The 25,498-nt window shown below is 38.8% G+C and overlaps 2 protein-coding genes across 3 annotated transcripts in view; both read right to left on the bottom strand.

Moving 5' to 3' along the window:
- Positions 1–2,260: 2,260 nt before the first annotated feature.
- LOC143851224 (Ribosomal protein S16 family protein) overlaps positions 2,261–25,498 on the bottom strand; it is a 28,445-nt gene continuing 5,207 nt past the window's right edge. The window contains exons 1-4 of one of the 2 annotated variants that reach the window (XM_077360571.1): positions 13,727–13,917; positions 12,387–12,600; positions 7,022–7,067; positions 2,261–2,773 (exon numbers count right to left, since the gene is read on the bottom strand). In XM_077360571.1, the coding sequence (XP_077216686.1) occupies positions 2,542–2,773; positions 7,022–7,067; positions 12,387–12,519 (411 nt within the window). In that variant the 5' untranslated portion in view covers positions 12,520–12,600; positions 13,727–13,917 and the 3' untranslated portion in view covers positions 2,261–2,541. Of the gene's footprint in view, positions 2,774–7,021; positions 7,068–12,386; positions 12,601–13,726; positions 13,918–25,498 lie in introns of those variants that run through there. The other variant, XM_077360573.1, reaches the window with a different exon arrangement.
- Positions 18,805–23,399, bottom strand: LOC143849961 (nucleolar GTP-binding protein 1-like). The gene is made up of 4 exons (XM_077359282.1): positions 23,242–23,399; positions 20,426–22,497; positions 20,254–20,313; positions 18,805–19,022 (listed from the first exon to the last, which is right to left on the bottom strand). The coding sequence occupies exon 2, from the start codon at positions 22,474–22,476 to the stop codon at positions 20,434–20,436; it is 2,043 nt and encodes a 680-aa protein (XP_077215397.1). The 5' UTR covers positions 22,477–22,497; positions 23,242–23,399; the 3' UTR covers positions 18,805–19,022; positions 20,254–20,313; positions 20,426–20,433.

The raw sequence follows: 25,498 nt of genomic DNA, 5'->3' as shown, positions 1-25,498 counted from the left end.
TTGAGAATCGCTCGAATAAAATCTGTGTGGCTTAAAAATATCTGGCATCATTCAAAAAAAAATTGGGGAAAAAAATCCTTCTCCGCCACAGTTTTTGCAGTGATCTGGAGAAATAGGCTGAAACTGTATGGTCTAATTTTACGTCTTTTCTCATTCTCTGCGCGGCAAAAATGAGAGAAGCCCGGCAGAAAATGGTTGCCGAACAGCTTAACTGGTTGAGGTTTTTATTGAGGATGCAGGTTCAGTACCAGCTTACATGCCGAAAAATAAAATAAAAAATTATTTATTGGAAAATGAATTAAAAATACAAATCATTGGCACTAGAGAAATAAAAAGAAAAGAATTCAATAGCAGTTAGAAACTATTCTTGTTTTCTCATGAACATGCAGTAATTTTCACTTATTTATGTGTTTGTTTTAAAGGGCTGCCAGCAACATAGGGATGGTGACATTTTTTAGTAAAAACTCTGCTATGTTAGATATTTACACCCTATCTTTCTGATAGATTAAGTGATTAACCCTCCTTTGGTTTTAAATATTTTCTATTAGTTGTTACCGAGGTTTTGAATTTCAGTTTCGATTTTGATTTTTGACTTTGGTTGCCACAAAAATGGAAACTTTCGTCTTCATTTGAAAATGTCGTAAAATACAGTTAATAATACTGATGATATACTATAATACACTCATGATTTTAATTTGGGAAGTGATATATCCGCCCCCTATTTTTACTTGGGACAGCCAGCAGTAGTGTATCTATGTTCTACTTCACCTGGGAAGATTCAACGATTGCCACTCTGTCCCATGTATTTTTTTAATGTTAAAACTCCGCTACGTAAATATTAAGGTGCAAGCAGATATTTGCACCCCCCCTCTATATGACCACCTATGTTATTGAACATTAGAATTACATGACTGCCATGGGGGAATCAAACCAAGGCGTTTAAAATGGACGGCACAGATAAATCTAAGATGGGACCCACTAAACCGTATTGGACACATTACAATGAGGCCTTAGCACCCTATGAGCATTCCTCTTTGCATATAATCTTAGGGTTCAAATATGCAAATAATTTTATGTCTGTCTTTGTTAATAATGGGTCTTTAGAAGCCATTTGTAAATAAATAATTTTATTTGAAAATAAAGACTGATTTTGGTGGTTTCCAAAGGCGACCTTAAATTCTCAATGAGCTAAGTGTAGCTTGAATCCCAACACTTTGGCCGCAATCAAGCCGGAATTGCCCGCTCCGGCAAGTGTCCCGGGCCATATTGTATCAGACCATTTGGGATAGGTTCAAGAGGAGAAGCCATTGCTAGATACTGTAATCTGGGGGTTTTCTTTGAGGCAAGTGGCTCCAGTAGCAATCATGGAAGCCCAATGGATTAAGAGGTTGCTTTGTTGAGTCCCACAACTACTAGAATATGACAACTTTGGATTTAGTATTTCTCTAGTCTGGGTGGCCTCTCTGAGAAGCAACTTTCATTGTCCATGCAAGCAAGAGATTGGTAGAAAGAAAATAAAAATGCAAGATCCTAGATTACATAATGCAAAGCATTCTCTGGCTAGGGTGCAACATAGATTATGGCATTTGTGTTTGGGTTTGTTTGTGTGTGCATCTATAAATGAAAATGCCACGCATTCCATCAAGTGAACGGATTAATTGGGAGCATTTAGTCTCCTTGAGTTTCATCAATAATTTATTGTATGTACACATGTAGGCTGATTGACTGGATTGGTGCATGGATTCATGGTTGCAGACACAAGAGAATGCACACATATATAAAATTTAGGGAAAAATACACTTAGACCCCCTGTGGTTTTTGACACATTCAACTTAACCTCTAACGTTTAAAAAGTTACAAGCAGACCCCTGTGGTTTCAATTTGTGTAAGGTAGACCCCCTCAGTTGACGGTTCGTCCAAAGATTGAAGGGTTAGGATGATCCTATGGGGCTGACGTTTTGGGCACACCCTATCTATGTCAGGGCCCATCAAACGAACGCTTTGGATCATCCAAACAATGTGCGCCCACTATGTTTTTGGTAGTGTTTGGATTCGGGTATGGGGTTTGGAGGGGTGTATGGGGTCTTCATTAGCATTGATAGTGTTTCAAAAGAGGGGGGCTACCTTACACAAATTGAAACCACAGGGGGTCTACTTGTAACTTTTTACACATTAGGGGTTAAGTTGAATGTGTCAGCAACCACAGGGGGTCTAAGTGTATTTTTCCCTAAAATTTAATAGAAAATGGGGTCATTCAAACTTCTGCCAACTGAATAAAATTCCTTATTGAAGGTTCTAAGCTCAAGTACAAGTTTTTTTAACACTCCTAACTTTATAGAACTATATTTACTCCATGCCCTGCCATTTCTTAACAAAAAAAAGATCAAATTAAACCCACGCCTAAAGTAATCTGAGCACGAAATAAGGTAGACTGGGTAATGGTGCAAGAAGTTAAAGAGATTCAAGTGCAAGAAATGAGAGCATCAACTAGCATATAGTCAAACGATAGAGTTCTACTAGGTGCCCATGGGTAATGGATGCTCACGGGTCACGTTCAGCTTCATCACCTTCATCATCTTTTGGTTGATCATCAACAACAGCAGGGTCTTCCTTGGGGGATACAAAACGGCCGCTCATAGGGTCAATAAGACGGGTGTCACGAGGCCCACCTTTGTGAGCCATTGCAAGCATTGGAGGTGGCGGCAAAAGCCCTGCCCTGAAAAGAATGCGTTGGACAGGATCTGAAGGCTGCGCACCAACTGATAGCCAATATCTGCATTACCATCAAAGTGAAATTGGTGAAGAAGAAACAAAAGCTACAAGAAAGAATTGCATGAGTTCTAGAATTCATGTACACTAGAGTATAATTGTAGGTTGATGAAACAGTTTTCGATTTTTATCAAATACTTTCTAAAGACTGCGTACATCTAGCCCTCCCCAGGTGGTCAGGGGTGGTTGCGGGTTCGAGTCACTGAAACTCTCTGCAAAGTAGGGGTAAGGCTGTGTACATCTAGCCCTCCCCAGACCCCGCCATGGCGGGAGCCTCGTGCACTGGGCCGCCCTTTACTTTATAAAAACTTTAAAGCATGAAATTTCCCTAAAAAAAAACATAAAGGAACCAACAAACAACAGTGTATTACATAATCACCACATGGAATAATTTTCAGGTTGAACTACAAACTATGTTGACAAGAGTGGGGATTTTTTCTGTTAATCCTGAATTGTTTCGTTCTTTTTGTCATTATTTTGCCTCCTAAAAAGGAAAGACGTCAAGATTGAAATTTGAAGAGAAGATATTAGGAGATTTTAAAATGGGACAACAAGTACTAACGTCGGAATTCATAAAGTAAATGGAAGAGACATTGAGTAGCTCGAAAAATTCAGAAGAAGTACATGGAAGAGAGATTGAGCAGCTAGAAAAAGCCCGGGCTCGCTTATGGAAAGTGGAAATCCACAACTTGCTCCATATTTTGCCAACCAGTCAAGAGTTGCCTTTCCATTGATATGTGACATTCGGCCAATATTATGGAAAGGACAAAGTGCCTCATATTTGTCGACTCCGATGCGGTGTGGAACGCGGCCGTATAAAATCCTAGTCGGCCTCGATTAATGTGTCTGAGTACTCGGTTGACGCGACCATAATTCGAGGGAGTCAAAGGAGCTTTTATTGACTCTATAGGGCAAAATGTGGAAGGCAGATGCGGCGCAACTCGGAACGCGGCCAAGGTAAAAGGGAGTCGACTTGGACGCGACGTAGTTTTAAAACTATGCATTAAACCATGCAAGTATATAGCCTCTTCATGAAACTTCAAGAATAGTTTTCTACTGACATTCCCAGATTAATACAGACAACCGCAAACATATCGCATTAGCCAAATGCCTTGGGCGGGGCACAAATACACAAAAACCTTAGCCGATTCTCGTCCCTTTCTTCTTCTCTTCCCTTTCTTTCTTCTTTCTCCATCTCTTCTCTAGGTTAGATCTCTCTAAACACTTTCAAATGATAATGCCAAAAGAGTTTATTTAAAATTTAAAACTCGTCTTTTTTCAAAAAATAAAAAACTTATGTGGATCTTTTTCTTGAAACTAATATTACATCTACATGTTTTTTTATTTGCATGGCAAAAGATCTACTAAATGAGAAAGAGACTGAGATGGTCAATACAAGACAGGAAGAAATAGCAAAAGAAAGGGAAAAACAGATCCGAAAATAGAAAGAAAAAGAAACTCTCGGGTGGTTGGATTGGGTTGGGGGGGGGGGGGGGGAGGGGGGGGAGAGATAGTCGAACATTTCCAAAGATTCCTCAGTCACCCCTCCCTGGCCAGGCTATTGGCCAGGCTATTTGCAAATCTTCTAATGTGCTGAGAGACGATAGAAGGGGATCCCACCCAATCCTGAATCTCGTCAAAGAAGCACTCAAATCTCAATGGGTGGTGTTGAGAACAACTAATCCAACGAATTACAGTTAGTGAATCCCCTTCCACCACGACTATATCCGGGTTAGATCTACATGAATAAAACATATAAAACTTTAAATCCGTAAAACTTGTAATTCTAATCTGTCACAAATATCTCCGATATTTTCAAAATATAGTGTTTTTATCGCGAGATTTTGATAAAACAACAAAATCCCGACCGAATCCCCAGATTTTAAAAAAATAGCGATATTTTCGTTTTATCATAAAATATCCCGATATTTTTACGATATTTTCATTTTATATTTTTTTCTTAAATTTAACTTTTTTATATATTTTTTACATAATTTTATTTTTACCGTTTATTTCCCGATATAAAACCGAAAAAATTAATATATCCCGAGATTTTCCCTTGCCGAGAAATTCCTGAGAACGACATTTGTGACATAGATTCTTATCAGCCACATGGTTGACATTTTTGCTCCAACTTGAGGGAGAGTATTGTAATGTAGTGGGAGATGTACATTGTAATGTTAAGAGGCGCATATACATATATAAATTACATAATTATCCCTTAAGTCATAACTTAAGTGATTGTTAAGTGAGTGTGGGGTCCATTTGCAATAGATGAGTTTTCCCTCCTTTCACGATGTCAATAAATAGATAGTCGTGGGTTGTGCACAACATGGCCATATGAAAAACTCACCTCAACTCAACTTAGCCTTTGTCCCAAACTAGTTGGGGTCGGCTAATGAGTCCCTTAGAAAATTTCCATGAAGAAGGATTCAAGGAAATTTTCATGAAGAAGGATTCATGAAAATTTTCATGAATCCTCCTCCACTTTTCTATGAAATAAATCCTATAACATGACCACATGAACGCCTTCCCTTATTCATTTCCTTTCTTCTTTCTCCTTTGTTGCTTTCTTCTTCCTCCATCCTCTCTTCTCTAGGTTAGATCTCTTTAACCTCTTTCAATTGATAACACTGAAGGAATGTACTTAAAATTTAAAACTCATCTTGAGTTTCAAATAAAACTTATGTGGATCTTTTCCTCAAAACTATAATTAAATTTACATGAATAAAACATATAAAACTTTTAATCCATAAAACTTGTAATTCTAATCAACCACAAAGTTCCCTCTACTAATAGTAATCCTAAGCTACATTAAACCTTCCTCTCTAACCTACGATAACTCTTATATCCTTCTATACGGTTCACTTCCAATGAGGCTTATTACATGTTTCATTTTTACTTTCCATGGCACTCCTCACACTTTCCTCTTACTTTCGTTAGAGCTTTTTGTTTCCTACATTTTCTCTTTTCTAGATCTCTCACTTCCCACTTCCCACTCTGGCAGCTATGGTTCAAACTAATTTTTCCATAGATGTAGTGAAGGCAACTAGAGGAGAGTGGGTAGAATTGATTATAATAGCATGTGAACTCATGAAATGCTACTTGAAGTAAACACAACTGAAAAAGAAATTAAATAGCTCCTCATAAGACAGGCGCGGATTGCAAACTTATTTTTGTCTCCCTTGTAACTAACCGGAATTATCGGGTTACCATAAGGATCCACCTTGACCATATGCAGTTCAAGTTCACTGAAAATTCAGATTGCATGGAATGATTGCAAATATCCAAAATAATAGGAATTGTCGGGTTACCATAAGGATTCACCTTGCCCATATGCAGTTCAGGTTCATTGAATATTCAGATTATATGGAATGATTGCAAATATCCAAAATCTCTTATATCCATGGAGAAGGAATGTTGGTACCTGCTGGTCTACGGTATTCTATACAGTTTTTTTCTGCATAATATATCCACTTTTATGCTTTGTTTGGGGCTGAATATAGAAGCAAACCATCAATGGAGCAATTGAACTAACTTACAAAATAAAATTCCAAAATTAATTCTTCATAGCAATTGAACTCGCATGATTCATGTGCATGAAAGAAAAATGGCATCACTTGCACCATAGTCGGTGCAAATAATGGGATCCATATTGCAATACGAGGAACATATTGCTTATATGAGTGGAAGCAGAATGATGCACATTTTTTATCTGTGAAGGTGACACTAGCATCATGTTTTAGACTCCAAATTAGGGAGACTTTCACCTCCGTCACAACTAAGTGTGTCACCAAGAAATCAACTTTTCACTATTTTGTGAAGGACTGAAATTAAAAACGAAAACAGTTCACAAAGTGTATTTTTTTTAGTCTTGTCCCAGCACATGCCCTGCCAAAAGCAATCGGTGTTTGATGCCGAAGTACAAAAAGGTAAGTAAAGACCGTTCAATTCTAAAGTGAATTCCATGGCCTTATTAATAGGTTCTTCATCTATGCCATGGTGGTTAGATTCAGATAACTCCGAAAGACTAGCAACTAAGTGTAAAGAGGATGAAGGATGAAAGCCAAACGGGAGGAGCTCATCCCTTCACAGAAGTGTGAATGACTGGTTTCTTGGCTGACACACTTACTTGCAACGGATGTGAAAACAATCTCTCCAAATTATATTTCCATCAAATTAAAGTCTTAAGCACACAATATTGATTTGGAGAATTACAATGCACAAAAATTAGACTAAAATCAAAGCTTACTTCACTCTGTCGAAATTCAGACCCATGCGCTTACCACCATCCTGCCCTGAACAGTACCACAGGAGCAATCACAAGTCAGAATTGAGATTTCCGGAAATCGAATTGAAATGAAATCTAGAATGAATTGCAAGGCCCATAAAGTACTTAAAGATTAAAGAGAAAATAAATAATGAAAGAATTTTTTAATGGCATTAAAAGTGAAAAAAGGGTATTATTATTATACCAATAGACATAATAAAAAAGTGAAAAAGGGATTATTATGCCAATAGACATTGGAAAAATCAAATAACAAGCAAGAAAGTTAACTTAAGGCCTTGTTTGGATTCCAGGAAACTTCTGAAAAAGTTTGGCAAGGAAAATATTTCTATAATTTCGTACTTTTTTTTTTTTTGAAATGGTAGGATAATATCATTAAGAAAGGAGAGGGACGAGATGGACCCCAACCAAAAATACAAGAGAACAATACAACAAAAAACAAAAACAATACAATTCTTAAGGAGGAAGGAAGTCAAACCAATCTAATTGCAACCTCCTAACCCCACTCCTAGCCAAATAGTCCGCCTCTCCATTTGCGGACCTCCGAACATGATTAAAAACAATAGACGATTTCATAAAAAATAGAAGAAAATCTCCAAGGAGGCACCACCAACCCCTACAACCATCTAATCACATTCTCTACAATAGTGCTATCCATACAATCTCTAGCAAGCCTTTTTATGCCATGATAAGCTACAAACACCTCGGCCTCCGAGGCATCACAAACTCCAAGAGGGCCGGAGTAAGCCCATACAACTTCACCACGATCGTCCAGACACTCCCCCAACACCAGCCGGACCCGGGTTCCATAATGTGGAGCCATCAAAGTTAATTTTGAACATGTCACTTGGCGGAGCCTCCCATCTCTGAACGGATCGAGGCCGGATCTCCCTACTTAAGCAAATAACTCTCCAACCCTCCCATAAGTCAAAAGCCAATACAAAACGGAAAGCCGGTAAACTTTTCACCCATGAAATAGTGAGCGTTGTAATTTTCATATAGAGCCAATAAGGAGATTTTGCGACCCCTTCAAAGATACGAGAGTTCCTCTCTTTCCATATCACCCACCAAGTTGCTAGAAGACACAAATTCCACAAAACTTTACCTTTCTTCTTCCACGGCACAAAGGACTAATGAAGCATCAATTCCGGAATAGAAAAAGGAAAAATCCAACTAATACCAAATCTCAGAAATATCAAACTCCATATCTGACGCGAAAAAGAGCAATGCATGAAGAGATGGCCCACAGATTCACCATCCTTCAAGCAAAGTAGGCAATGGTCGACAAGCACCATACCACGCTTTCGGAGGAAATTAATCGTTTGAATTCGATCGCGACATACTGCCCACCCGAAGATACCAACTCAAGGCGGGCAATGAAAATTCCATACCTTGGCTGAAATAGAGGATACACTGCAAGGCAATAAGTTAAAATAGAAAGATTTGACAGAGAAAAAACCAGAAGATTCCACAGTCCATACTCTTTTGTCCAAACCGCTTCTCTTAATATAGCACCCATCTAAAAGCTTAAGAAATTGGACAACCGAATCTAACTCTCGATCAAAGAAGTTCCTTCTAAACCTAGGGGACAGACTATACTACCCCTCTCTCGAGTAAAATACTCAGAAACAAAAATATCTTTCTCAACGGCAACACTAAATAACTCCGGGAATAAAATCATAAGAGGCTCATTTGCCCACCACACATCCCTCCAAAATTTAATTCGCTCCCCCGAATACACCTTAAACCTAACCCTCAAATTAAAATCATAAGACATTTTCAAAATGGCATGCCAAACAGTCAATCCTTGTTTTTTGTATTGGTTATCAGATTCCCACTAACCCGGCTTGCACCCATATTTACTCCCAATAACTCTAACCCACAGCTGAGATTTTTCCTCTCCAAACCTCCATAACCATTTTCCCAACAAAGCATGGTTAAACTCTTTCACTCTCCTAATCCCCAAACCCCCATTCTTCACAGGAAGGCACACTTTCCGCCAACCCACCAAACAAATGCCATTTCTCTCCTCGTTGCCTCCCCATAAAAATCTGCGCCTACACTAGCCGGGCATTTGAACAAAGATAAAAAATAAATGGGAATATTGGCCCACACTGACTTAATCAACACTGCAGCCAATGCCCTTTCACCTCTTTTTTGCAAGGGCTCCTTTCAGTAGATCTTAATTTAAATTTTTTACTATTTTCCTAGTATAAAAAGAGGTCTTCAGTGGTCCTTTTACCACTCAAGAATCCCTCAAGAATTCCCTTCGTTTTTATCTATTTTCTTTCGAATCCTTTCAAGTAATGGCTTTTAGTTTGAAAAACGATGATTAGGACCATCACGACCAACCTCACTCTTTGTCGCCCCTTTTCGAAGGGGAAAGGTAGAGGAAGTCCTGGGAAAGATTAAAAAAATGAAGTTATTTAAAAAGAAGAGGGTAAAGGTGTATAAATGTCTGAGTTGTATTACTCGTAAGAATCGGCAACCGCCAGGGTTCTTCAACTCTGGTGGGTTAGACCAACATATTAAGCGCAAACATTCCTTTCTCACTTCTCCTTGTCCTATTTGTGAGAATGGCTTTGCTAGCGAGTGGCATGCCATCCTAGAGAACCACTTTTGCGTTCCTCCCGCCGAGTACAGGTATATTTTTTATTTTTTATTTATTTTTTTCTATAAACTTATATAATTTTTTATTAAGTTTTTTCCTATAAACTAATACATTTTTTTTGTAGGAGACTATTTGAGGAGGCAAAGGCAAAGGAGGCAAAGACATCGACGAGTCATGAAGGAAAGGTGGATGAGAAAAAGGAGGAAGGGGACCACGCGAAGAGGACTGGGGGAGAGGAAGCTGGGGAAATTGAAGAAGAACTTGAATGATTGTTCCTAGTTTTTTTTTTGTTCTGCATTGTAGTTTCTTTTTTTATGTAGTAGTGGAAACCTTTGGAGTTTGGATTGAAAAGGATTAATCTTCTATTATAGATCTCCTAAGAAAGGTTCGTTTTTATCTCTAATTAAAATCGTTTCCAATTTTTATCCTTTGGAAGTCTCTCCTCTCTCTCTCTCTAAACGTTTTTTACACTATTAGCTTACCCAACGATGAAGGTGGGGGTGAGAGACTTGAGAGGGACTGAGTGAGGAGAGGACAAGAAAAGGCTGAAAAACAGGGAAAAAAAACTCCACTCAAAAACATAAAACGGACCCTCCTGCCTGAAATCGAACCCCCCCCAGTTCGCCACCGGTATTATCTACATCCTATCGACAAACCCAGGATTGCTCCTTTCGGTCGAATCGGACATAACCGAGCTCAGATAAGCGCTCCTTGACGCCTAAAGTCTTATAGTGGATGGTCTTCATCATTTCTCTGATTCATTGAATGCTATCTCTTCGCCTGTGGTGTCATTTGTCGTTCAGGAAGTCAATTACCTTTTCTCTTCTATCTTTTTCCTTACCTTTGAAAAAGATGATTAGAACCATCACGACCAACCTCGCTCTTTGTCGCCCCTTTTCGAAGGGGAAAGGTAGAGGAAGTCCAGTGAAAGATTAAAAAAAAGGAAGTTATTTAAAAAGAAGGAGAAGGTGAATAAATGTCTGAGTTGTATTACTCGTAAGAATCGGCAGCCTCCAAGGTTCTTCAACTCTGCTGGGTTAGACCAAAATATTAAGCGCAAACATTCCTTTCTCACTTCTCGTTGTCCTCTTTGTGGGAATGGCGTTGCTAGCGAGTGGCATGCCATCCCAGAGAACCACTTTTGCGTTCCTCCTGCCGAGTACAGGTATATTTTTTTATTTTTTATTTATTTTTTTCTATAAACTTATATAATTTTTAATTAAGTTTTTTTCTATAAACTAATACATTTTTTTGTAGGAGACTATTTGAGGAGGCCAAGGCCAAGGAGGAGGCAAAGACATCGACGAGTGATGAAGGAAAGGTGGATGAGAAAAAGGAGGAAGGGGACCAGGCGAAGATGACTGGGCGAGAGGAAGCTGGGGAAATTGAAGAAGAGCTTGAATGATTGTTCCTAGTTTTTTTTTGTTCTGCATTGTAGTTTCTTTTTTCTCTTTTTATGTAGTAGTGGGAACCTTTGGAGGTCAAAAGGTTTGGATTGAAAAGGATTACTCTTCCATTATAGATCTCCTAAGAAAGGTTCGTTTTTATCTCTAATTAAAATCGTTTCCAATTTTTATCTTTTGGAAGTCTCTCTCTCTCCAAACGTTTTTGACACTATTAGCTTACCCAACGATGAAGGTGGAGGTGAGAGACTTGAGAGGGACTGAGTGAGGAGAGGACAAGAAAAGGCTGAAAAACAGGGGGGGAAAAACTCCACTCAAAAACATAAAACGGACCCTTCTGCCTAAACTCGGACCCCCCCCCCCCCCGATTCGCCACCGGTATTATCTACATCCTATCGACAAACCCAGGATTGCTCCTTTTGGTCGAATCAGACATAATCGAGCTCAGATAAGCGCTCCTTGAAGCCTAAAGTTTTATAGTGGATGGTCTTCATCATTTCTTTGATTCATTGAACGCTATCTCTTCGCCTGTGGTGCCACTTGTCGTTCAGGAAGTCAATTACCTTTTCTCTTTGCTCGGGGAAGAGAGTTTTAGCTAACTTTCCTTACCTTTCAACTTCATCAAACATGGGGGCTCTTCTATTTTCACGCCAAGCGAGAGTGCCACCTTGTTAAAATTAGCATTCATGGAAGCTAGGTGCCTTTTGATCTCCCTAATCGTCTCATCCCAAAGATCCATTGCTCCTTCGATTTTCTTCTCTACGGTGCCGGATCGTGCTACTCTGCTACCAATTGTTAAAAACGCGGATCGGTTCGCAACGGTTTTGATCTTCTTGGAGGGAAGATCAGCCTCTTGACCCACTTCGAGGGAAGGGTCCGTCCTCCTTCGTGTGCAGCGACACTGTTTAAGGTGTAAAATACTTCATTAATGGTGATAATAGAAACGTTACAATTAATAAACCTTCTAGGAGTCAAACGGCCAAACCTATCACTCCTAAAAACTAGGACCAATTCAAAATATAAGCCAATGAAAACTTTCCACAATCTTTATAACAAAGATTCCTTCTAACTAGTTAGTCTTATCATATCTTCCAAAAAAGATCCTATCAAATACTAATTAACTAATCTAATCTTTGTTCTATGCACGTAACAATTACCATCATGCAGATTCATGGGACCTCCAATTTATGATACTATCACTCTAAAATAACCATAATCATATCAGAAATGTTTTTCATGCAATCCAAACAGGGAAAAAATGAACAAATGGGCATAAATAAAATAAATAGATTGTGAAAAAAAAAAGAATAAAGACCTGGGAGTGGATTGTAATAACCCAAGACCTCCAAATGCTTCCCATCTCTTGGAGCTCTGCTATCAGCAGCCATAACTCTATAAAATGGTCGGTTTTTGCACCCAAATCTCGATAACCGAATCCTAACAACCATTTTCTTGAGTTTTGTTTTCCTTTTTTTCTTTGATGGGTGTTTTTCTTCTTCTTCTTTTTTCGTTTCTATAGGTTCTGATCTCTGTAAATAAATGGGAAAAATTAATAAAACGAAAAATTAGATAAACCCATCTGGAAAATAGATTGTATTCGTAAAATTACAGCAAGAAAATAAATGGGCTCAGTTCACGAAATCTTGGTAGGTTTTGTTTTGCTTCTGTAAAAACGCCTTTTGTGTGTGAGCTCTTGAGAGTTGCTGCTATGACGAAAATGCCCTTATGTTATTTTACACGACGAAATGCCCTTATGTTATTTTACATGACGAAAATACCCTAAATATTTTTAAAAAGTCCAACACAATCCTAACCCTACAAAAGCCTAAAACTCAATCAAGTATCAAATAGACAGAGACTTGCATCAAACGGTTTTAAAACTTGGAAAAAAAACACCCACAAAATACTCAAGCTAATATGCTAAGCTAAAATACATGGAGAGTTCAGTGTGAAGTGTTTCCTTCGTAGAACAAAAATTAGTCCAAGAAAAGCAACTAAAAAATACATGGGCCAACCAACAACAGGAAGACATTAGGAATACATGAAAAAGACATGGAGAGATTTGCGAAAAATGAATGAAAAAAATACAACTGATTTTGTAATAACCCCACAAATACAAATAACCAACTGATTTTATCATAGCCCTACAAATAACCAATTATCACTACTATAAACTGATTGTAGCAACCCTAGCATCCAAAAAATGGAGAGGAACAATCAAAATCCTAATTGAATACACAAAAACATCAAATGGAGAACTAGAATAAGTTGATTTTACAGTTTTAGAAAGCCTTAAATCTGTTTTAGAAACCATAAAAACAAAAAATCAGATTTCTGATTTTAGGGTTTTAGTTTTAGAAACCCTAAAATCAGATTTCTGATTTTGGAGATTTCAGATTTTCCATGGGGTATTGCTCACACCCATACTCGTTCAGAAAATCCGAAACCCTACAAATTCTGAAACCAAAACCCCAAAAAATGAAACCCTCAAAATCCGAAATCCTAACGCCTCAAAATATGTACATAAGAAGAAGGGGAGTGTTGAAAAGAGAAGAATAAGGAAATATCTCTATCGAATCGACCGAATCAGAGAGAGATAGAGCGAGAAAGAGAGAACCAGACGAGTGTGTGTGAGAGAGAAGGACAGAGTCTTACCGGAGAGGAAGGCCAGAGGCGACGAGGTGCAGCGGTGGAAAGGAAGGAAGGCGAGAATGAGAGGGTCTCTCGTGAGTTTTTGTCAAGGGAAACTATGGCAAAAGACAGGTTTCCGATAGTTGAGCTCGGAAACGGGCTTTCCTTTCACCCATTTACACGTATTCTTTTTCGTTTTCCACGTCGATTAAAAGAGTTTGCCGGTGCTGTGTTCTTTTGTTTTCCTTTCTCCGTGGTTTCCACATAAACCCAGCTTATTTTCCGTGGAAAACCAAAAAAAGCGTGTTTCTTTATTTTCCTAGAAACTTTTTTAATCTACGTGGAAAATGAAAAAAAATACGTGCCAATGAGGTTTCCTCGAGTGAAAGGAAACCCCATTTCCGAGCTCAACTATCGGAAACCCGTCTTTTGCCCTAGTTTTTCTTGACAAAAACTCACGAGAGAACTGCTGCACCTCCTTCCTCTTCGGTAAGACTCTGTCCTTCTCTCACTCTTTCTCCCTTGTCTGGTTCTCTCTCTCTATATATATGATTCGGTCAATTTTTTAGAGTAGAAGTCACACTATTGTTTCAACTGCTTTCCTTTTTTTTTGGTTGGTCCCCTGGAAGGGTTATTAAGATAAGTCTGTGAAAATGGGATTCAGCCTGGAAAGGGGTTATCATATATGAAAATTGGGTTATAAGGTCAAGGAAAATGGGGTTATCATATATGAAAATTGGGTTATAAGGTTAAGGAAAATGGGGTTATCATATATGTTCAGTCTGGAAAGGAGTTAGTAGGTCAAGGAAAATGAGGCTATCACATATGAAAATGGGGTTATCACATATGAAACCGGATTTATCATATCTGCAAAATATTCGGCTTTTGCCTGTTGAACCTAGAAGGGGTTACTAGGTCAAGGAAAATAGGGTTATCACATACGAAATGGGGTGACCAAGAGATGAAATGAGGTTATCACACCTGTAAAATTTTCGGTTATTGTCTGTTGGGCTTGGAAGGGGTTACCAGTTCAAGGAGAATGGGGTTATCACATCTGCAAAATTTTCGGTTCTTGCCTGGAAGGAGTTACCAGGTCAATGAAAATGGGGTTATCATATATAAAAATGGGGTGGCCAAGAGATGAAATGGGGTTACCACACCTGCAAAATTTTCGGTTATTGCCTGTTGAGCCTGGAAGGGTTACCAGTTCAAAGAGAATGGGGTTATCACATATGAAAATAGGGTTCTCACATATGAAACCGGGGTTATCAAACCTGCAAAATTTTTGGTTCTTTTCTATTGGGCCTGGAAGGGGTTACCAGGTCAAGGAGAATGGGAAGGGGTTACCAGGTCAAGGAGAATGGGGTTATCACATATGAAAATGAGGTTCTCACATATGAAACTGGGGTTATCACACCTGCAAAATTTTTGGTTCTTCTCTGTTGAGCCTGGAAGGGGTTATCAGGTCAAGGAGACTGGGATTATCACATATGGAAATGGGGTTCTCACATATAAAAAGTTCGCACTGAAGTCCATGCACTCTCAAGATTTCCAAATGTCCGCACATTCAAAGTCCAAGTCCCCAAAGAGGTGGCGGCGCCAACAACTAAATGGTTTAGTTGAAGTAATACCCCTTTTCTTCCTGTGGACCGGTCACTTTTCTTCCTCGGGCCACCCTATATTTTGTTTATGACTCCTCTTTTTACACTAAAATAGGGTTGCCCGTTGAAGAAAAGGGAGCGGATATATCATTTTCTTTGTTTAAATCACTTGGGCCCCAATGTAAATAGGCCTTCGTCTATCAACAGATTGGAGGGATAGGATCATCCAATGGAGATGATTTTTGGGACATAGTCTATTTACATTGAGGCCAAACAAATGAATGGTTTAGATCTTCGAACAAGTATGATGAACGCCATATAATGTCTCCTATTGGATGCGATATAATGGGTGGGCCCCATCTTGCTCAAAGGCCTTTCCACAGCAAAAATAAAGTGAGCACATATGCGCAAACGTCATGTACAGTGGACCCACCTATTATATGTGCACCTAATTGCGGACGCCATACAGGATCCAAACCATTCACTTGTTTGGCCTCTTAAGTAAATAGGTTATGAGCCAAAGGTTGATATGTGGATGAACGACGCTGTATATAGTTCTCTATGCATCGAAAGAGAACTCTTAATTTGAATCTACCGATCTTCGTTTGAATTTTAGTTAACTTACTCAATGTATCTTAGTAGGGATTCATAAGGGCAAAGAAGGATCAAGCCTCAAGGTAATCCCATAATTAGGAACAAAGTAGTTATTCTATCTGAGGTTATTTAAGTCCTTTTACTGCAGATGAGGGGGAACTCTAGAGTGTGTTGAGTTTATGGTGCACGTTTTGTATTCATTTTTTAGCTGACTTATTTATTCATAATGCACGCATGGACTACTGTGGAAACTAGACTGAGCATCACATATCACGATCTAAGTGGGACCCACCTGATTGACGGTGGAGATCGATGGAAAGATTTCCCACCTTTCGAACTGTTTATTTCCACCGTAATACAGTGCACACGAGTTGCACGGATTATTCTCTTCTATTTTATAAAACCACTTGTGAGTGAGAAAAGAGAAGCCCTCAGAATTACATAAAATATGGACGAAAACAAATTCACAAGCCAAATAATAATTCTCAGAAGAAGAACACAAAGAAAATACAATATTAGCAAATTCATAACAATATTACTCATCTTGGACGTCCACTTATACATAAGAGTTGTTTCTTATTTGGGGTATAACGTGCCAACTGAATCCAATGCATTCTGAGAGCAAAATCGTGAGAGGCCGTTTGGATACGCGGATTTTAGAATCCTGGTTTTTAGTTTGAAAACAGTGTAAAAGAGGGTTCATGATCAAGGTGCTGTATGTGTATGTTGTCCTGACAGCATTTCTTGGATTTTTAGTGAGAACTTCAGGTTTTAAAAATCTCTCTTGCATCATAAGATTTCTAAAACTTGAAAATATAAGAGGATTTGCGACTCTCTTGCTGACGGAAAGAAGGGCGAGAAGTAAAAAATGAATCAAAACCGAAGGATTGTCCTGTTCTTCTCTTGTCTCTTAACTACAGTTTTGAAGAAATTCTGAATTCTAAAATCCGCGTATCCAAATGGTCCCTGAATAAATTAAGAGGCTACGAATAAGATCATCCTTTTATGGCTGAACAGTTCACCTCATTGTCGAGACTAGGAATTCTATTGGCTATAATTCAAAGTGGGGTGTTTCCTACCCAAACCCAAAGGACTTTCCTAACTAATTTGTCCTTTTGGTAAAAACTGTAATAATCTTTGACAGATGTTTAAATAATAAAAGACAAGATGAGCTAGTGCAATTAATTATCAAAACATGTTAGTGCCAACATCAGTAGCCTATATTAAAGGTGGTATATATACTACTACCCATACCATAACTTGTTTTTTTGGTTTGGAAGAGAGAGAGACACCGACACCAAATACATTTCTTGCTCTCTTCTTCCATGTTTTTTGGATGTTTTTGTGCAACCCCATATGGGCTAGGGCCATTTTTATTGTCCTTTCCTTTTCCTTTAAAAAAAATAGATTAATCAGATGGAAGCTAAGATGGCACATCAACTTATTGCTTTTAGGATTTGAGAATGGAGAGATACCCCTACCAAATCCAATTTTTTATGGTGAAGAGCCCACTTCTACCAACCCTTCTTTCTCTCTTTTTGCTTGTATTTGGGATCTTGCATGTCTGCCCACTAATTTCTAGCACTCAATTATTAAAGTTCTTTTGCTGTGTATGTCTTCTATCTAGTCTCTCTAGTAACTCACCTACCAGCAAAATAAAAAATAAAAAATTATAGGATATGGAAATACATATTTACTATGAAAAGTAAGCAATAAAAAAAAATCTATATTTCTTTGTATGTTGCATATGTTTTATAGATATTTTTTGACCCATATGGTTAACATATTTTTCATAGCATTTAGGACTTGAGGTTCTTAACGTCAATGTTTGAGCTCGACCAAAACTTAGCTCTCTAGAAAGAAAGGAATAAAGAGGCTTTCATCATGGACAAACTGAGTTCAAGTTTGTCACACAAAGTCTGGCTCTTTCTAATTCATGGTAAGCAAAATTTAGTCAATTTCTTAAAGTGCGGCTCTTTCTTTGTAATTCGTTTATTTTCCGTGGAAAATTTTTATTAGAAAACTTTTTTCATGAATTTTGTTTTTGCAGTTCATGCATAGCAAGAGGTGGGTGGGGCTCACCATTTTACACATCATGTATTTATATGATAGGGCCCACCTTTCTCTACTCAAATCCATGCACATGGTTGCACCCAAAATCCAGTTTTCACACATCCCTTTTATTTAGGAATAATGATAGATGCAAGGGCGCCCTTGCATAAAGGGCCAGAAAAGGGCCCCTGATTGGATCCACAGCATCATTTGCAACCGATTTTACTTTCTCCACCATTTTGGGAGCTTGCATGTGCCCACTTGTGTTAGTACCAGAGAAATTAAAAATAAAATCTTTAGTCTGTGTGTTCTTATTGACACCGCACAAGAGAAACAAAAACATCAAAGAAATACAGAACATATATTGAGAAGAAAAGAGGAGAGAGCTGGGCCGTCCATCGTAAGGCCACAAGATCAACGATCATCCCATAAACATCTTAAAATTTTAAACAGATCCACAATGAAAATTACAGCCTAGGTAGATTTTTGGTATAGAGAAAGACCTGAGACGGATTGAGTGAGGAGAAGGCAAGAAAAGGCTGAAAAACAAGGGGAAAATACGATTTATTTTTTCCCAGTTTTTAGTCATTTCTCATCGCCCTCTCTTAAGTCTCTTCTCCCACTCTCCTTACCCTGCTCTTACCACTTGATAGACAAACATTCCATGGAAAAAAGTTTCATGGTTGCCAAACACGGCCTAAGTTAAACAAAGGTAAAAATACTCGGTGCCATTTCAAGATGACCTTCAGCCCTCCCTATGCTGCCATCTTATCAAGGATGCATTTTTTCATGACAATGGTAAACTCCATCTTCTGATAAAATGACAAATATATCCATGCTTTCATAGGTTGGCAATATTAGGAAGGCCCTTCTCATCATTTTTTTATTTCATAATAAATACCCAGAATTGAAAATCAAACCAGAAACAGGATGAAGAGTTATATGAAATCTTTCACATAACTATTATAGTTAAACAAAAGGTTACAAGTTACCCAGATAGAAAGTCCACCAAAACTGAAACAAAAAAAAACTCAACGGCACCGCACCAACTATTACTCGATTTCCTGTAACACCTGCAAAACCATGAACAAGGAGCATAAGCAAAACACACACACACACATGAATCAGGAAAGTGTCAGCTAAAGCATAGCATATTTTTATCTCTTTCCTTCAGCCATATGGCCTTCTAAGTCTGCCATCAGCTACCTCATGAAGCTTCAACGAGTCTCCTATTTCCTTCCTTAGCCCCACTCTTCTAGTCATCTACTATATGGCAAAATACTCTTCAAATTTTAAAAACCATGCTTGACTACTAATCATTGAAGGAGTCCACTAGAATTTTTGACGGAGTTGCAAAATCCCCATATTTCCTATACATCAAAGTAATAGCAATGGTTATTGCATGGGTGAGAACTCTTCCTACGTTCTGTTTTGTTTCGGCTTACTAGTCATGGGAGGGGTGGAAGGTGGTGTGCGCTAGTAGTGAGGGGCGGTTTACCATCACCAAAAAGTGGGAGGCACCCCTAACCGGCTTTCTAAATCTTAACTTTGATGGTTTTAGTTTGGGAAATCCGGGACAGTCGAGTATGGGGGAGTCCTGGGGGATTCTTTGGGAGAAGTTATACGGGCTTTTTCCAGCCCTATCGGGATGACAGATGCTACCGAGGCGGAGGTTAGAGCCACCCACCAAGGTATAAAGTACCTAAACAAAGAAACAATGGACTCAGCGATTGTGGAAGGAGATTCCATGAATGGCATTCGATGGCTAAAAGGGTCGATTGTGCTCCCTTGGAGATTTGTCCATTTCTTAAATCCAAGATCGGATAGGCGACTCATCAATCATATTCCATCACATAAGACGATTGGCTAACTACGTGGCGGATAGTTTAGCTCGTGGTGGTGTGGGGAGGCAGGGGTTGCAGATGATTGATTTCATCCTCCCCTCCCCCCATGATTGTATTGTTTTTTTTCCTTTTCTTTTTGTTGTTTCGGCTCTTTGTAATTGTGGGCTTGACTCTCGGTCTGCCCTTTTCTTTGAATGAAATTGCAATCATTCCAAAAAAAATAAAAATTGAAAGAGTCCACTAAAGATTACTTTAAAACATAGCATATGATTTTTATAAAGATCACTTTAAACATAGCATATGATTTTTATAACCCCCAAAGCACCCAAACATAACAGAAAAACAACAGAATGCACAAACCATAACAGCATCAAAATATCAGAATATGACTATAGTTCTTTCTATCACATAGATAATTCACAATTTTCTATAGTTTTAAAATGGAAGATTTTTGTCTTACCTAACTGAAGCTCTCAACATACCAGCTACAATCTCAACCAATGTATCTGAAGCCCTTGACCTTTGGAAAGCAAAAAACAGAAGAATTAGTAAATCGCTGGAACTGCTCCCCCACCCAAAATGAAAACACAAAGAAGCAAAACTCAGGCCTTGAGACAAAAGAAGGCCCATACCTTAGCTACTAGCGCCTATCAGTCTTTCCGTTCGAACGTTTTCCAGAGTACAAATGTTTTGGTTTCAGGGTAGGAATGACTCTATCTGCTTCTCCCCGGCGAGCAGCCTTATTTCTCAACTTGAATGAGTTCTTCGCAAGTTTCACTGCCTTCAGCTTTTGAGCTGAGTCCTTGAAGCCCTCTCCAGGAACAACTTCACCAGGTGGTCGTCGTGATTGCGACCTTGACCGTGACAGCGACTGTGACCGAGACCTCATCCTTAGCTTTTTGTTGGACTGGTCAGTGTCCATATCCATAGCATCATTCTCATCACCTCTCCTGGCCGGAGATCTCTCCCTCTTGCGTCCTCTTCTAGCAACTGACTGGCTGCGAGCTCGGTTAATAGCTTTAGTGGGGTCCAACCCCAATGCAGATAGCTGCCTACCCATTCTATCCGAGGTAAATTTCTTGTCTTTGTCAAATTTCCTCGGTACTGTGGGACGGCTTTCAGCGGTGCTTTTCTTAATTCTATGCTCCTGAATAAGCAAGCTTTTCTTTTTCCTAATCTCAGCCAAAGCTTCCTGCTCCTCAGTGGTCAAATCTTGATCATCCATTTCAAAATCATCCTCTTCAGCCTCTCCCCGAAGCCGAAGCCCCTCTTCGCGCTCCAACTCTTCAAGCCTCTGTAAGATATCAGCGTCAACGAAATCATACACATTGTGCCCATCTAAAATTTCAGGCATTATATCTTCCTTCCATTCATCATCAGCTAAGATGTAATTTTTCCTCAAATTAGCAGAGTATACACCGGCCCCACCATTCTCATTTTCTAAATCTTTCTCGAGCTTCCTCTTCTCCTCTGCATTCTTTCTTTCTTTGGCTTCCAAAACAGCCTGAGGTACACATGGAGGTCGTTCTTTCCCATCCCGCGGCTTTGGCATTGCAACATGAAACCGATTCAAGCAATCATTTATCTTTTTAGATTTCATTTTCAGCTCCACCCTTTGGTTCAATAGCCTCTCACAGGCTGCATTCTTTACCGCAATCACTCCATCCTCAGTCAAAGTACTCATGGTTAAGAGCACCCCACTGTCATCTGGTTCACCGCCTTGACCTATCACAGTCTTGGCAGCTTCGGCCTTCATCTCTGAAATTAACTTTGTGTCTTCCTCTGATAGCCCATCCAGTGGCTGCAAATCGATCTTGTTGCAAACTATAATCAAAGGCTTGTTCATAAACAGTGATTTGATGCTATGAAAGAGTGCCGCCTGTTGGGCAATACTGTACCCGCAAGACCCTGAGACATCCAAAACAAACAATACTGCAGCTCTCAAATGTGCCAGAGCTGTAATACTGCACATCTCAATAATGTTCCTATCCTCAAACGGCCGATCCAAAATCCCGGGCGTATCGATCACTTGGTACCTCAAGTACTTATAATCAGTGTGACCCACAAAGAGAGATTTCGTGGTGAACGCATATGGCTGCACATCGACGTCGGCCCGAGTGATCTTATTGATGAATGAGCTCTTTCCCACATTTGGATACCCACATATCAAAACCGTCCGAGTGTTGGGATCAATTGAAGGAAGCCTAGCCATATGCTGTCTAATCTGCTCTAAGTAGGCCAAACTAGGACTAATTCGCTTTACCACAGTGCACATTCGACCAAGCGCGGCTACTTTCAAAGACTTGCAACGATATAGAGAATCACCATACTTGAGAAGCCTCACATAATCTTTGCAAATCTTTCCAATTATGTTTCGCGCAGTGTTGATCTGGCCTAGAGCGAGTTTGTAATGATCCTTGTTATATAAGACGTGAAGGAGATCCCCATAAAAAGGGTGAATATCATCAAGCCTAGGGAATTCATCGATGATTGCAGATAGCTTTTCATGGAAATTCTGCTGTGTATATTTGACCTTACGCATATAGAATTGGCGGAGACGAGAGATTGCATAGCCCTTGTGAACAACAGTGGGTGTCTGACGCTGAGTGCGTGAGAGGATGATGTCTATGAAGTCCTTTCCAGAGGGGACCACTGTGATCTTCTTGAAGTTGTATTGAACCATCTTTTACAGAAATTGGAGAACCTATTTTAAATTCAGTAAAACAAGAGAGAAAATCAGAGATAGAGATTACAAGATACTGCAAAAACTATATGCTCGTGAATGAAATCAAAATCTGCAAAAATCAGAGATAGAGAATATCAAATACTGCAAAAACTATATGTTGGTAAATGAAGTAAAAATCCGCAAAAATCGAGATAGAGAATATCAGATACTGCAAAAACAAATGCTCGTAAATGAAATCAAAACCCACAAAAATCAGAGATAGAGAATATCAAATACTGCAGAAACTATATGCTCGTAAATGAAATCAAAATCCGCAAAAATCAAAGATAGAGAATATCAAATACTGAAAAAACTCTATGCTCGTTAATGTAAACAAAAATCCGCAAAAATCAGAGATATAGAATATCAGATAATGCAAAAAACTATATTCTGGTAAATGAAAGAGATAGAGAATATCAGATACTGCAAAAAAACTATATGCTAGCAAATGAAATCAAAATTCACACAAATCAGAGATAGAGAATATCGGATACTGCAAAAAACTATATACTAGTAAATGAAACAGATAGAGAATATCAGATACTGCAAAAAAACTATATGCTAATAAATGAAATCAAAATCCACACAAATCAGAGATAGAGAATATCCAATACAGCAGAAACTATACGCTCGTAAATGAAATCAAAATCTGCAATCGAACACAGGAGATTCAAAAACAAGTGTAGAAAAAAGAGATCGGAAATCTAAGAGAAAAATCACTACCTATTCGAATACGATATGATTTCCGAAACGTCGAAGAAATCGAGCAGAAGAAACAACTGTAGCTTCTTCGAAACCCTTGATCAATTTCCGCTACTTCCCTCAGAGAGAGCGAGAAAGAGAAAGAGATTTTAGGGTTTTAGGTTTCTAGGGTTTTAGGTTTCTGTAGGGTTAGGATTGTGTTGGACTTTTTAAAAATATTTGGGGTATTTCCGTCATCTAAAATATCATAAGGGCATTTTCATCATAACAGTAACTCTCAAGAGCTCACACTCAAAAAGCATTTTTTCAGAAGCAAAACAAAGCTCTAACAAGATTTCGTGAATTGTAAGCCCATTTATTTTCTTGCTCTAAGTTTACGAATACAATCTATTTTCCAAATGGGTTTATCTAATTTTTCGTTTTATTAATTTTTCCCATTTATTTACAGAGATCAGAACCTGTAGAAACGAAAAAAAGAAGAAGAAAAACACCCATAAGAGAAAAGGAGGTACCAATGGGGGACCAAAATTAGGTGAAATTATCAACAGGACCCATGCTTTTCAGAAATTATCAACGGGGGACAAAATATGTCTTGTCATTAAAAGCTGGACGAAAATGCCCTTTTCTTAAGCAACACGTTTTGCTTTTCCACTTTTCCATCTCCTCTCTTATTTCCCTCTTTTTTTTTACTTTTCCATTTTCAACTCTGTTTGTTTTACCCTACCAGTCATCATCTTCATCGCTTAGCCACCATTGGAGGCAAGAAAGCTCGAAAACTTGAAACGTGAGTTCATTTCCATCCATCTCTCTATATCTAGGTTTTGTTTTTCATTTCTTTTAGGGTTTTGCATTTCTCCTCCATTTCAATGGTGGATAAGGAAGATGAATAGTAAAGTAGAAAGAAAAAACGGTGAAAATGAACGGGTGAAAAAAACAGGAAGTAAAAAGGTGTTCATAAGAGACTTGATAGGCCCATTCGAAAATTGGTAACCTCATTTTGATACTGGATAACCCCAATCTTAGAGACTTGAAAACCCCCTTCCAAAACTATAGTACCTTCTGCCAATTTTTAGGGACTTGATAAGCCCATTCGTAAATTGGTAACCCCATTTTGATACTAGATAACCCCAATCCCAAAGACTTGAAAACCCCCTTCCAAAACTCCAGTACCCTCGGCCAATTTTCAGGGACTTGATAACCCCATTCAGAAATTGGTAACCCCATTTTGATACCTGATAACCCCAATCATAGAGACTTGAAAACCCCCTTCCAAAACTCCAGTACCCTCGGCCAATTTCAAGGACTTGATAAGCCCATTCAGAAATTGGTAACCCCATTTTTATGTTAGATAACCCCAATCCCAAATACTTGAAAACCCCCTTCCAAAACTCTAGTACCCTCGGCCAATTTTCAGGGACTTGATAAGCCCATTTTGATACCTGATAACCCCAATCTTAGAGACTTGAAAACCCCCTTCCAAAACTCTAGTACCCTCGGCCAATTTTCAAGGACTTGATAAGCCCATTCAGAAATTGGTAACCCCATTTTTATGCTAGATTATCCCAATCCCAGATACTTTAAAACCCCCTTCCAAAACTCTAGTACGCTTGGCCAATTTTTAGGGACTTGATCACCCCATTCGGAAATTGATGACCCCATTTTTTATACTAGATAACTCTAATCCTAGAAACTTGAAACCCTCTTCCAAAACTTTAGTACCCTCTGCCAATTTTCAAGCAGCACTTGATAAGCCCATTTTGATACTAGATAACCCCAATCCCAAATACTTGAAAACCCCCTTCCAAAACTCTAGTACCCTCGGCCAATTTTCAGGGACTTGATAAGCCCATTCTGAAATTGGTAACCCCATTTTGATACCTGATAACCCCAATCATAGAGACTTGAAAACCCCCTTCCAAAGTCAAAACGTGTTGTATATGCTAAAGGGTATTTTCGTCTAGCTTTAACTGACAAGACCTCTTTTGTCCCCCGTTGATAATTTTTGAAAAGCATGGGTCCTTTTGATAATTTTGCCTAATGTTTGTCCCCCATTGGTAATTGGTCCAAAAAAAATCAAAAAAATGGTTGTTAGGATTTGGTTATCGAGATTTGGGTGCAAAAGCCTATCATTTTATAGAGTGATGGCTGCTGATAGCAGAGCTCCAAGAGATGGGAAGCATTTGGAGGTCTTGAGTTATTGCAATCCACTCGCAGGTCTTTATTCTTCTTCTTTTTCACAATCTATTTATTTTATTTATGCCCATTTGTTCATTTTTCC

The sequence above is a fragment of the Tasmannia lanceolata genome, unplaced genomic scaffold (assembly GCF_043159265.1).
Source record: "Tasmannia lanceolata isolate RefF3 unplaced genomic scaffold, GAP_Taslan_0.1 ptg000018l, whole genome shotgun sequence".
NCBI lineage: Eukaryota > Viridiplantae > Streptophyta > Magnoliopsida > Canellales > Winteraceae > Tasmannia > Tasmannia lanceolata.
Note: the sequence above shows the minus strand (reverse complement) of the source record. Positions and strands in the feature narration are given on the sequence as shown.